Raw genomic sequence first — 13,790 nt, 5'->3', positions numbered from 1 at the left:
ATCCTTATTTAGAGCTTTAGTATCCTTACTTATTTTTTGTCTCATTGATCTATCCATTGTTGATAGTGGTATGTTGAAGTCTCCTACTACATATGTATTTTCTCTGATGTCTGTTTTCAGAGATGATAATAATTGTCTGATATATTTTGGTGCTCCTTCATCTGGTGAGTATATGTTAATGAGTGTTATGTCTTCTTGATGTAGTAATGTAGTGACTGTATGGGTCTCTTTTTACTGTTTTGAGTTTGAAATCTGTTTTATCTGATATAAGTATAGCTGTTCCTGCTTTCTTTTTAGGTCCATTTGCTTGTTAGATTGATTTCCATCTTTTTACTTTAAGTCTATTTTTATCTTTTGTAGTTAAATGTGTTTCCTGCAGACAGCAAAAGGTTGGGTTTTGTTTCTTGATCCAGCCTGTGACTCTGTGTCTTTTTATTGAGTAGTTTACTCCGTTTACATTTGTTGTAGAGCAACCCCGATACAAAACGGGGTGCCTGACTGTGGGTCCTCACCCGCGCGCTTAAAAGGACTTATCAATGCTCTACTGCAGGCACACGTGAAAGGTTAATAAAAGGTTTATTTACAAGGGAAGGGGAAATGAGGAAATATACAGCTCTGGGAGAAAAGCGGGAGACAAAGTTTTAAATGAGTCCTACCCGATCCGCCGATCTGGAACCCCAAAATGGCGCTCTGAGAGCTGGCCGCCAGCCAGGAGCGGTGAAGCCGGGAGGCGAGCGATCGCGAGCCAGAGAGAGCCCTAGGCCCACGTGTTTGGTTTTTTATATCCAACCTGGCTGCCCAACTCCACCCTCAGGTCCCAGCCACCCTCCCCTTGGTGGTGATGGGATTTGTCTTCCCCAATGTCCTGATGGTTTTAGTCTGGAGTGGGGGTGGAGTCCACAAAGCCTGTATGGGATTAACTCAGGACATCACTTCCCCCTAACACATTTAGAGTCAATATTGATATTGGCATCTGTATTTGCCATTTTGTTTGTCTTTTCTGTGGTTTTATTTTTTGTCTTGTTTCGTTCTTATTCATCCCTCTGTTGGTTCTGGCTTTAGGATTCCTTGTAGTATTTTTTGGAGTGGGGGTTTATTCGTAATAAAATTACGGAGTTTCTGTTTGTCTGGAAGGTCCTTATTCTTTCTTCATAGAGGGAGGAAAGCTTTGCGGGATAGAGTATTCTTGGTTGACATTTATTGTCTTGGAGTTTGTTAATTATGTCCCTCCATACTCTCCTTGCCCATAGTGTTTCCTCTGAGAAGTCTGATGTCAGCCTGATTGGTTTTCCTTTCTATGTTATCTGTTTGTTCCCTTTTGACAGTTTCGTTATTTTTTTCCTTGTCTTGGATTCTTGGGAGCTTTACTATTATGTATTTTGCTGTATTTTTCCTTTCATCATGGAACTTTGGTGTTCTTCTTGCTTCTTGTATGTCTATTTTCAGCTCCTTCATGCTTGGGAAGTTCTCTTCGATAATCTCCTTGAATATTTTCTCTGTTCCTATGTCTCTCTCGTCTCCTTCTGGGAATCCTGTAACTTATATTTCCTTTCCTCATGGAGTCAAATAGTTCCCGAAGTCTTTCTTCATTCTTTTTCCTTTGAACTTCTGTTTCCTATTCTGTTTTGATTCTTTTTATTTCTGTGTCTTCGAGAGTACTTATTCGTTCTTCCATTTCATCTATTCTGCTTTCATTGCTTTTCCCAGAATTCTTCAGCTCCTCCATTAATCTTTTGATCTCCTGCATTTCTTTCACTTCCCTCTTTAGGGACTCAATTTCATTCTTCTCATCACTGATTATTTTTCCCATATCGTTTTTGACTTCTTTCAGTTTTTTAATCATGGCGATTTTTTTTTTTAATTTTTGAAAATTTTTTTTATGAGTCTATTTATTTTTAAGATTTATTTATTTATTTTATTTATACAAGCACTGGGTACAGTCCGAAGCGCAGGATGGTGAGAGAATTCACCAGAGCCAGAGCAGGGAGCAGAGCAGGCAGAAGGACCGAAGTACACTGCTGAGGGGAGCAACGGGCGTGGCAAGAGAGGTCTGTGCGCCATGTGGGACCCTCCGCTGGTGGCCGGGGAGCAGCCGGGGTTTGAACCGGCGCTGCAGAGGCTGCGGGCAGCTTCGCAACCCAGCGCTCAACCGCTGCGCCACCGGGGAGGCCCAATCATGGCGGTTTTAAATTCTCTTTCGGGAAGGCTCAGAAGTTCTTCCAAGTCACTGTTGTAGCAGTCTGGTGGGTGATTTTCTTTTGGTGGGGTGTCTTTTCCCTGAGGACTTGCTTGGTTGCTTGTAGTTTTTCTTTTCCCTGCTGCTTGTTTTCTTATTTGTCCTATGCGTTGAGACACTGTGTCATTGGTACTGACTGGCATCTCTTTGGTAAGCTCCTTCTGGGATGTCAGAAGCTCTGACTGTGAGGACAGCCCTTTCTCAGTTCCACACAGTTTTGGTGAGGGCTGGAGGCTAAGTTCCCTGTTTTAAAGGTGATGCTTCTTGGGACCGCCCTCCCCTGCGCCCTCAGTCTGCCCCCGTGGTGGCTGTCTTCCCTTCTTGCTCCAATTCCCAGTAAGGGGGCCTGGCTTGTGAGGGGTTTCAGCTCACCTCTGACTGTGGGGACAGCCTTTTCTCAGTTCCACACAGTTTTTGGTGAGGTCTGGACACGAAATTTCCTGTTTTCAAGATGGCGCATCTGGGATCGACTTCCCTGCTCTCTCGGTCTGCCCCCGTGGTGGCTGTGTACCCCTCTGGGCTCTAACTCAATTATAGTGATTTTGACTTATTTATTAAGTCTTAGAAATTGGAAGGGGCCTTAAGAGAGAGCGCATCTTGTCATACTTTGAGTCAATACAGAAATAATAGCTAGCATTTATAACACAGCTCTGTACACCAGGCACTGTACTGAACCAAGCACTGTGCATTTCACTTACACCTCATGACTTGGAGTTTGCTTTGGTAAAAGCCATATGGTTAGTTTGAACACCAACCACACTGGTGGAACGATTTGAATATGAACCCAAGAGGTGGCTGAGTCTGCCTCAGTCTCCACGGACTCCTCCATGGAGCGTTCACTGAGTGGCTCATCTGGTTTTTAATAACTGTAGTTGTTAGAAATTTCTGGCATAGCCACTTTACATCCCTGTGGCTCTTACTCATTGATTCAAGTTCTGCCTCTTAACTTTTCCAAATGGCAGCCCTTCATGTTGAAAGCGATGATTTGCCTGTTCTCTTTTCCCTTCAAGTTTCCTCTATCTCAAGGCAAACACTGTTTTCCTCTAAACTCTTCCTCATTTTGATATAGTTATTATGTAGGTGAAAAACTCCAATTTGTTAGACTTTACTGAAACTGGTATACAAATGAACGAGGCGTTCTAGATACAGCCTCAATGATACGGAATGTCATTAGAACTTGTTCTGGGTGCCATTTTTCTGTTACTACAACTTAAAATTGCGTTACCTTTTTTGGTAGGTACATCATACTTATTGAGAATATTTGTTTTTTAAATTGTTTATGTGCGTATGTGGATGTGGATTTGTGGATTTAACTATTTAGAAAATAAATGTCTCTTTCTCTGAGTATGCCACAAGTTACTTATTGTGGGGACTTGAAAGTATGTCCACAAATTGATACGCTTTCCTTCAAATAGTGGACCATAATTCTCCCCTTGAGTGAGGACTGGACTTAGTGACTTGATTCTAATGAATAGAATATAGCAGGAGCAACAGTGTGACTTCCTAGGGTAGGTCATGAAAGACATTGTATAGTGCATCTTGTCCTCTCTTGATCACTTTCGGCTCTGGGGCAGTCCAGCTGCATGTCATGAAGCATCCCTGTCTGTAAAGAGGCCCACATAGCAGGAAACTGGATCCTCCTGATGACAGCTGTGAGAATCTTCTTGTAAGCTATCCCGTAGCCCCCATTCAAGCCTACTGTGACTGTGGCCTCAGTCAGTATCCTGACTGAAACCAGGACTGAAATCTCATGAGATACCTTGAAGCAGAACCATGCTAAACTGTGTCCCAAATTCTTCACCCATAGAAACTGAGATGAATGACTTAAGTCACTAAATGTTGACATAATAGGTAATTAATAATCCCATTATCCAGGGATAAAATAGTTGACATTTTTGTTTTTTAATATTTCTGTAAGGAAAATAAATACATATACATTTATATACATCTATAAAACATCTAAATTACTCTTAAATAAAAATTGTGACTGTTAGGGACATGTCACATGATACACAAGGTCTTCATAGTGATGGCATATTAATGGTTGCAGTGTACTGTATAATATGATATCCTATCACGTAGTTATCTAGTCTTCTGTTTTGAATATTTACTTTTCTTATTTCTTATTTTCTTAGTTTTAGGGAAAACTCATAATTTTCCTTGGTAATAATCACTTGTAAGAGTTTTTTAAAATCCATATTTCATTTCTATATTACTACATCATTACTCTTATCTGGTTCTGTCTTTAATGAAACTACTTCTAATATAGCAGTGTTAAGTTTTTTTGTGATTGCTGTTCATTTAAGTGCTTAACCCCTTGTGCCACCATGTGGAGGAGGAACCCCTCTATTACTTATAGTAGGATATTAACTGTTTTTAACAGCATCAGTGTCAGATTTTCAATAAAATTCTTTTTAGCAGCTAGTGAGATGAACCATAAGGTTCTACTTTCTTAAGTAGATATGATAATGATGCCATTTTCATGACCAAACCTTTTTTTTGGTTGTGGAGCACACATTAATTTGTTGATATGTTGCTTGGAATTTCATGTATATACTTGTAAATTTAATTGGTATACTATTTGTATATACAGTTCTTGACAGGTTTTTCCATTGGGTTATGAAAATGGATTGAAAAGCTTTCTCTTGTCTTTAGCACAGGAATTAACATTCCTTGTGAGTATGATAGAAATTATTCTAAACATTTTATGAATTCAGTGCTCTTTGGGGGGAATCATTATAAACAACAGCATCTTCAGTTATTATTCAGGGTTGGGTTTTTTTTTTAGCCTTCTTAGGTCAATTTTGAGAAAATTGAGATTTTTCTAATTTAGTAGTATAACTTTTATACTTTAAACTCTGTGTCCAGAATTACTTTATCTTTTTTCTGATGTTGCTTATTTGTGCAAATATTTTCGAAGGGAATAAACTCAATAGATGAATGTCTATTTGTCCTTTTAAGAAAGATACAGGATTTGGGCCTCCCCGGTGGCGCAGCGGTTGAGCGCTGGGTTGCGAAGCTGCCCGCGGCCTCTGCGGCGCTGGTTCGATCCCCGGCTGCTCCCCGGCCACCGGAGGAGGGTCCCACATGGCGCGCAGACCTCTCCTGCCACCCGCTGCTCCCCTCAGCAGTGTCCTTCGGTCCTTCCTCCTGCTCTGCTCCCCGCTCTGGCTCTGGTGAATTCTCTCACCCTCCCGTGCTTCTCACTGTACCCCGTGCATGTATAAACAAAAAACAAACAAACAAATAAATAAATAAAACAAAAACATGCGTCTATAAAAAAACAAAACAAACATAAACTAATATCTTTAAAAAAAAAGATACAGGATTTTATTTTTTAATTCTGTGGGAATTTGCATTCTCATTCATTAATTTTTTAAATATTCATTTCTCAGAATTTCTTTGCCCTTTTTTTTAAAGATTCATTCATTTATGCATACAAGAGCTGAGGTACATACAGACCAGGGGTATGGGGGGTGAGAGGATTCACCAGAGACAAAGTGGAGAACAGAAAAGGCAGATTGACCGAAATGTACTGCTGAGGGGAGCAGTGGTCCAGTCAGGAGAGGTCTGCTGCGCCACATGGGTAGCTCCCTGCTGGGGATTGAACTCGCACTGCAGTGGCTGTGGACAGCTTCATAGGCTGTGCCTTAACCCCTTACATTACCAGGGAGGCCCATTCTTTGCATTTTTTTTAAAAAAAAGATTTATTTATTTATTTATGCATACAAGAACTGGGGCACAGGCCAGAGATGTGGGGCAGGGGGTGAGAGGGCTCACCAGAGACAGAGTGGGGAACAGAAAAGGCAGACTAACTGAAATACACTGCTGAGGGGAGCAGTGGGCAAGACAGGAGAGGTCTGCTGTGCCATGTGGGTAGCTCCCGGGCCAGTCAGGGATTGAACTCATGCTGCAGAGGCTTCAGATTGCTTCATAGTGAGGTGCTTAACCCCTTGTGCCACCAGGGAGGCCCCCATTCTTTGCATTTTTTAAGCTCTGGTTTGAATGATTAATTTGTGTATTTTACCCTTTCTAATCTGTCGTAATAAAAATCATTTAGTTGGGAATTTTTTTCATGGGATAAGCTTTGGCTCTGTCTTCTAGGTTTTGACATACAGGGTTGGTTTTTTTGTTTTTTTTTGTTTTTTTTTTTGTTATTAAACATTTTTGAATGATTTATTTCACTACAAATCTGCTCTATTCAAACATTTTACTCTTTTTAAAAAAAATTTCTTCATTGCATTGAAATTGCAATTGAATTATATCTCTTTTTTATTACATTCTAAGTCAAAATATCCATAGTTGCAGGGAATATTGGAGTTAAATTGCATTTTTTTTTTTACTATTCAATCAATATTTTATTTATTTTTTTTTATATAATAAATTTTATTTTTATATTCCCCCATACAACTGCACATGCCCCATTCTGACCCCAATCCCTCCCCTCCCGGCCCCCACCCCCCAAAAAGTGTCTCTGGTTCATAGTTTTTTGTTGATTTTGATTTTCACTTTCTTATAGTTATTCATTTTCCTGATCCCTTATTTAAGTTTTCTAGATTCCTGCTATGAGTGAGACCATCCGGTATTTTTCTTTTTCTTTTTGGCTTATTTCGCTGAGCATGATCCCTTCCAGCGCCATCCATGTTGCTGCAAATTGCATTGACATACAGGGTTTTAACAGATTTCTGAAGAGTTGGGAATTGTCATTTTTTATGTATTTTTGTCCAATGATTATTTTTTAAATATTTTACATTTTCCGAGTAGATTTTGTGCCTGCGTTATTTTGTTACTTCTAATTTTATTTTGCTATGGTCAGACAATGTGGCTTATACAATTACTTTTTTTTTAAAGATTTATTTATTGATACAAGAACTGGGGTACAGCAGAGGCACAGGAGGTGAGAGAATTCACCAGAGACAGAGCAGGGAGCAGAATAGGCAGACAGACCTAAGACACTGCTGAGGGGAGCAGTGGGCGAGACAGGAGAGGTCTGCAGCACCATGTGGGTTTCTCCCTGGCCGGCCGGGAATCAAACCCACACTGCAGAGGCTGCAAACAGCTTCACAACACTGAGCTCAATCCACTGCGCCACCGGGGAGGCCCTTATACAGTTTCTAATGGAGGAAGTTAGTGAGATTTTCTTCATGACTTGTGTATGATCACTTTTTGTTAATACACAAAAACTAATTTTTGTGCATGATCACTTTTTATAAATGTGCCAGGGCCTTTTAAGAAGAACATGGAATTTGTTGTGACATTTATAAGTTCTGTCATACCCTTGATCCTAACTAAGCCCCATGATCATAATATTTTTTTTAAAGATTTATTTATTCATTTACACAAGAACTGGGGTACAGGCCAGATATGTGGGAAGGTGAGAGGATTGACCAGAGATAGAGCGGGGAGCAAAACAAGCAGACTGACGAAATACACTGCTGAGAGGAGTAGCGGGCGGCAGGAGAGGTCTGCGCTCCATGTGGGACCCTCGCTGGCCGCCTGGGATCGAACCGACGCTACAGAGGCTGCGGGAAGCTTCGCAACCCAGCGCTCAACCGCTGCGCCACCGGGGAGGCCCTCTCATGATCATAATATTAATAACACTTCTAAGGATAATTAAAATGTCTTGGTTTAATAGCCATTGTGAGATGTATACCAGTTTCAGACATGTGAGAAAAATGATTATAGTTTCCATTTTTTAGGTTCCATATTTTGGGTTCTAGTTTTTCTATTAAATTCTGAGAGAAATGTGTAAAAGTTTTATGCTTTTAGTGTACTGTACCCATTTCTCATTGTATTGATAATTGACTTTCCTCTCTACGTATTCTGATGCTTTTTAATTCTGTGTAAAAAGGTTCATGAATTCTCTCTGGAGTCTTTCTTGGTTTATTAGTATTTTTTAAAAAAACCCTTTTTTGTAGAATTTAATGCTTTTCTTTTTGATATATTTTGCCACATCTGCCTTCCTTTTTTTTAAAGATTTATTTTATGCATACAAGAACTGGGGTACAGGCCAGCGGTATGGAGGTGGGGTGCGGTGAGAGGATTCACCAGAGACAGAGTGGGGAACAGAACAGGCAGATTGACTGAAATACACTGCTGAGGGGAGCAGCAGGCAAGTCAGGAGAGGTCTGCTGCACCATGTGGGTCACCTCCCTGGCTGGGATCGAACTCATGCTGCAGTGGCTGTGGGTAGCTTCATCTTAACCCTTTGCGCCACCAGGGAGGCCTCTGCTTTCTTTTTATTTGCTTCCACTAGTTGGATTTTGCTAACCCTGTGTTTTCAGCCACAATGTTTTCATTTTATTTTAGGTTCTCTTAGGAATTTTAGTTTTTACCCAGTCTTAGGGTTTGCCTTTATTGGGAATTTTTTCCTTTACCATAGTTATGTTTAATTTATCCCTGCCACCTTATTTTTTAATTTTATATGCTTTGTTTTTCTTTTTTGCACTTTAAATTTTTTTAAACATTTCTTTCATTTCATGCCCCTTTGTTCATATGGAAAATGTATTATTTTTATTCAACCAGTGGAAGCATTTAAATGAAAAATATGCATGTTTCAGCTTACCTATCAATGTTTTTTTTGTTTTGTTTTGTTTTTTAATAGAGGCATGTTTTATTTATTTATTTGTTTGTTTTGTTTATACATGCACTGGGTACAGTCAGAAGCGGGGGAGGGTGAGAGAATTCACCAGAGCCAGAGCGGGGAGCAGAGCAGGCAGAAGGACTGAAGTACACTGCTGAGGGGAGCAGCGGGCAGCAGGAGAGGTCTGCGCGCCATGTGGGACCCTCCTCCGGTGGCCGGGAGCAGCTGGGGATTGAACCAGTGCCGCAGAGGCCGCGGGCAGCTTCGCAACCCAGCACTCTACGGCTGCACCACCGGGGAGGCCCTACCTATCAATGTTAATGGCATATCTGTGGAAACAAAAAACCTAGTACTTTTTTACTGCCACTTTCTGCAGACTCCATCCCCCAGATATATTGAAATCATCTAAACATTAATAATAGCTTACACTTTGTTCTACTTATTGATCACTGACCACTGTTCTCTCATTATCAATTCTTCCCATTTCTAAATTCTTTATTCTGATTCATTTTTTTCAATTTTAGAGAAGTTCAGAAAGAGTATATAGGTAGTATAATTTCTGAGTGATTGCTTGTCTTAAAATGTCTTTCTTTTTCTCTGAAATAGAAAAAGTAGTTTCTGTTGATCCTTTTTTAAAATAAGTAACTGGTATTTTGTTTTTATGAATTATTGACATTTTGCCAGGATGAGTCTGGTTGTGGCTACTGTGTGTGTGTGGGTGTGCACGTACAGGTCTGAGAAAGTGAAAGCTGTATATGTAAATATGTAATTTTTTCTGCTACTTCGTGGCTTTTCTCTGGTGGACATTCTCATGTCTCTTGAAATTTTCTTTAATTTTTTATCTTGGATTTTAGCTTCTTTTTCAATTTGGGTATTTCTCTCTGACTATAGCTCCCAAATGTAATATGGTTTTAGACTTTATTCCTCTTCTAAAATACCTAGAGATACTACATGTTTGCTATTAGATAGAGATTCTCAGTAACAGTGAAATTTAATGAGAGAGAAACACACACCTAATGAGTACTGTTCTTCCTCTGCTTAACTCTTCTTTGTTGGGAGTAATATTTCACCTCTGTGTATTGAACTCATCAAAATCATTTCCTTGGTTAGAATCTTTGAGTACTTATCAGGCTTCAAGAGATTATTCTAACCTCTCTTTGGAAAGTTGTGTGATAGAAAATTGTATTAATTACAGTGAGGCGGAACACATGGCATTATATCTTGTTTCTTTCTAGAGGGAAGGGAGAAAAAGCAAAAACTTCTTACATATTACAGTGTCTGTTAGATTTCCTCCTTCTAAAACCTTATCATTTCTAGTCTAGTTTGTAGTCTAGTTTCATTTTCTCATCCCCTCTTTCTTTTATAACACTTTCATTTTTTTAATTTTCTCTTAAGGAGAACTTCTTACGCCTGAAATTTTACAAAATATTCATTAATTAGATTTATTGCAGAACGCAGTCTGCTAGTTACTATCTTCATTTGGGTGTTTTATTTTGGCAATTGCATTTCTTCATATTGCTCCTTTTTTTATGACAGCTTGTTCTTATTTTATCAATGTGACAATCTCTTGAATCTCATTGATCTTTTCCTGTTTTCCCTTGTTTCTGGCAATAGTTCTTGTCTCCCAGGATTGGTCCTCTCCTTTTGAATTGTTAACTATATTTATATCCCGGATTGTCCTTGTATTTGTTTATATGTTTGAAGGGATGGTTGTATTTGTTTCGTAGCTGAGATGGATTGATGCAGAAATTGTGTAGGCCCCTATACAGTTTTTGTTTCAGAACAGCCTCCCAAAACCCAAAAGAACAGTAGCCTCGAGCCTGCTGGAGGAATAGCTCCACCAAGTCAACCTAGTGTAACTGCCAGCACAGTGCCCCACCCCCCCTTTGTTTTGTGGGCTTCCACAGAGTCAGGCCCTCTACAGTCTCTAGTGACACCATCAGAGACTCAAGTCTTTCAGATTTGGCCCCTGCTTCTACCTCCACCTTTTAGCCAGGGACCTTCTATGAGGCTGCTGTAGAGGAATGAGGGGGGAGGACTGGGAGTTGAAAGGAGGAAAATTGTGTTGTGATCCACTCTCTCTACCTGCATTGCTCCTGGTGAAGTCTTCCAATGTACTGAGGCCTTTTTTTTGTTATCTGGGAGTATATTTAGCCAAACTGGGCCTATATCTTTGTCTTCCCTGAAATGCCCTTTCTCTATCCCCATTTTCATCTGTGGAAATTCCACATATCATTTCCTTACCAGGTTGATGCCACTTTACCCAGAAACTCTCAGATTCCCTCTACCATATGTAATCATCCTTTTATCACATGTTCTGCTTATAGTCTAGTTCTTTATATACTTGTCATCCCCTTCCCTTTTGCATTGTGATGTTGGGAACCATGTCTTGCTCACCTTTATGTGGAGAAGTATTAAAATGAAGGTAGAGAGGGCCTCCCTGGTGGCAACAAGGGGTTAACACGCAACCTAGGAAGCTATCCGAAGTCATTGCAGCAGGAATTCCATCTCCTGCCAGGGAGCTGACCCACATGGCACAGCAGACCTCTGCTGACTGGCCACAGCTCCCCTCAGCAGTATATTTCAGTCAATCTGTCGGTTCTGTTCCCCACTCTGTCTTGGTGAATCCTCTCACCCTCCTCCCACCCCCGCACTTCTGGCCTGTACCCCAGTTCTTGTATGCATAAATAAGTAAATCTTTTTTTTTAAAAATGAAGGTAGAGAAAGCCAGGTTTGAATCTCTATTCAGTGTTCACTTGCCAGATCATCTTGGGACAAGTAAGTTACTTAACCTTTCTGAAGGAATGTTTTCCTTAGGAAGAAGGTCATAACAATAGTACCTACTTCAGCACACTGTTTTGAAGATAAAATGAGATAAGATCGTACAGTGAACAATGAAACAAGTCTTAATTTGTTTTCTCTACTCAGTATAGCACCTATCCCATGTAACACCTTATCCACACAGGCCTTAAGTTAATGGTGACTGAGTGAATGCATTTGCAAAGTGTTTTGCACAAAACTGACTTTTGCACTGAGTCAGTGGCAGAGCCCAGGAAAAAGAATCCAGGATTCCTGAGTATCCCACACATGTTCCCAGCTGGCGAATGCTGATGAAGTAGGGCTTCAAAAGCCTTTCCATAAGTCTGAGAATGGAGGAGAGTTGTTTGTCTGCTTTTGTTTATTTAGTAAATTGTAACCCTTCTATGAAAGAGACTTCTCTTTGATTGGTCAGATTTTTAAATATCAGTTGCTTTCTTGTCTGGGTTAAATGCTTACGAAGAAATAGCCACAGAAGTCCTCCCTGGTGGCACAGGGGTTAGTCTCAGCGCCATCAAGCTATCACCAGCCACTGCAGCAAGTGTTCGATCCCCAGCCAGGGAGCTAACCCACATAGCACAGCAAACCTCTCCTGTCTTGCCCACTGTGTCTCTCAGCAGTGTATTACAGTAAATCCTCCTGTTCTGCTCCGCACTCTGTCTTGGTGAATCCTCTTACCTCCCATATCTCTGGCCTACACTGCAGTTCTTGTATGCATAAATAAATAAAAATAAATTTTAAAAAAAGAAAAAGAAATAGCCACTGATGGAAGTCAATAGAGAGGCAAATAGTGTTATAGTGGAAAGATTTGATGCCAAGTAGAGTGTTTTTTTTTTTTTTTAAGATTTATTTGTTTATGCATATGAGACCTGGGGTGCAGGCCAGAGGTGTGGAGGGGAGAGGATCTACCAGTGACAGAGTGGGGAACAGAACAGGCAGGCTGACTGAAATACAGTGCTGAGGGGAGCAGTGGGCGAGACAGGAGAGGTCTGCTGCGCCATGTGGGTAGCTCCCTGGCAGGTCGGGGATCGAACTCATGCTGCAGAGGCTGTGGCTGGCTTCACAGTGCTGTGCTTAACCCCTTTTGCCACCAGGGAGGCCCCCCAACTAGAGTTTTAGATGCTTATGATCATTAACTTCTCAGACAGACTGCTCGTCTCTGGTATTTTAGAGGTGGGATCTCTATCAGATTCCTGTCTAATAAGGAAGGAAAATTCTCTTCCTCTATTGTAGCTTGACTAAGCTGAGGAATGTGATTGTATCTTTTTAGTGAAGGGATACTTTTGTAATTGCTTCCCTTATTATTAAACCTGCACAGGAATGGGGAGAAGGTAAACACCCATGAAATAAATATGCCTTCTAGGAAATTCTCCTCTTTTGCAATTTTCTCTAGGCCTGCACTATCCAAAATCTCGGAAACTTGCTGGATATGATGTATCAGGAACCAACAAGATGGTCCTACACATTCCAGACATTTTCTTTTATGAGCCGCCTGAAAGTACAGTTGGAGTCCCTCCCTGAGAAACTCGTACAGACCAACAAGCAGGTACAGATCTTTGAGAGGTCTGTGTACAGTGACAGGTAAGACCTGGGACCCTTAAGCCCTGTGCTCAGGGCTGCATGTTTTCTCTTCCAGCTCAAACCCTGCATTACCCTGGATGTTGAGAATTGTACTTTGGAAAACTGTGCAGATACACTACACAGATTTGTTCAGACTTACATTTCCCTGACAAAGTTTTTCATAAACTGTGTTTTCCATAAACTGAATGCATTTAATTTATCACATTGCCATTGATTATGTTCCCTTATTCTTTTCTGTCAGAGGCAAGCTGGAAGCTACCTTGTACAACCATCACGTGCTGAAAGGCAAGGAACAGATATTTAAGTAACAGTGTATGTTCTAGGAAAGCAAATGAATCAGTGATTGGTTATTACCTTGAAGTGGTTGGTTATCACCTTGAAGAAAACTAATGAAATTAAAAGTTGTGGTCCAAAAATGACACAGGAGATATAGTCATCCTTTTCTCTTGTTGAAGAAAGGATTTCTAAGTTGAAATAGCACATCTATGAAATTGACATCTGTTTCAGATTTGCTCCTTTTGGCCCCTTGTTATATGACAGGACTTAGTGCTGGCCAGTCTTTGATGGACATCC

At 40.5% G+C, this 13,790-nt stretch overlaps 1 protein-coding gene across 2 annotated transcripts in view; it reads left to right on the top strand.

The window, feature by feature from the left end:
• Positions 1-13,790, top strand: part of DGUOK (deoxyguanosine kinase) — a gene marked incomplete at both ends in the record, with an annotated part of 46,769 nt that overhangs the window by 21,251 nt on the left and 11,728 nt on the right. For both annotated transcript variants that reach the window (XM_084235678.1, XM_084235677.1), the window contains one exon: positions 13,030-13,217. In XM_084235678.1, the coding sequence (XP_084091804.1) occupies positions 13,030-13,217 (188 nt within the window). The remainder of the gene's footprint in view (positions 1-13,029; positions 13,218-13,790) is intronic.

Source organism: Talpa europaea (assembly GCF_964194135.1).
Source record: "Talpa europaea genome assembly, chromosome: 6".
Lineage (NCBI taxonomy): Eukaryota > Metazoa > Chordata > Mammalia > Eulipotyphla > Talpidae > Talpa > Talpa europaea.
Note: the sequence above shows the minus strand (reverse complement) of the source record. Positions and strands in the feature narration are given on the sequence as shown.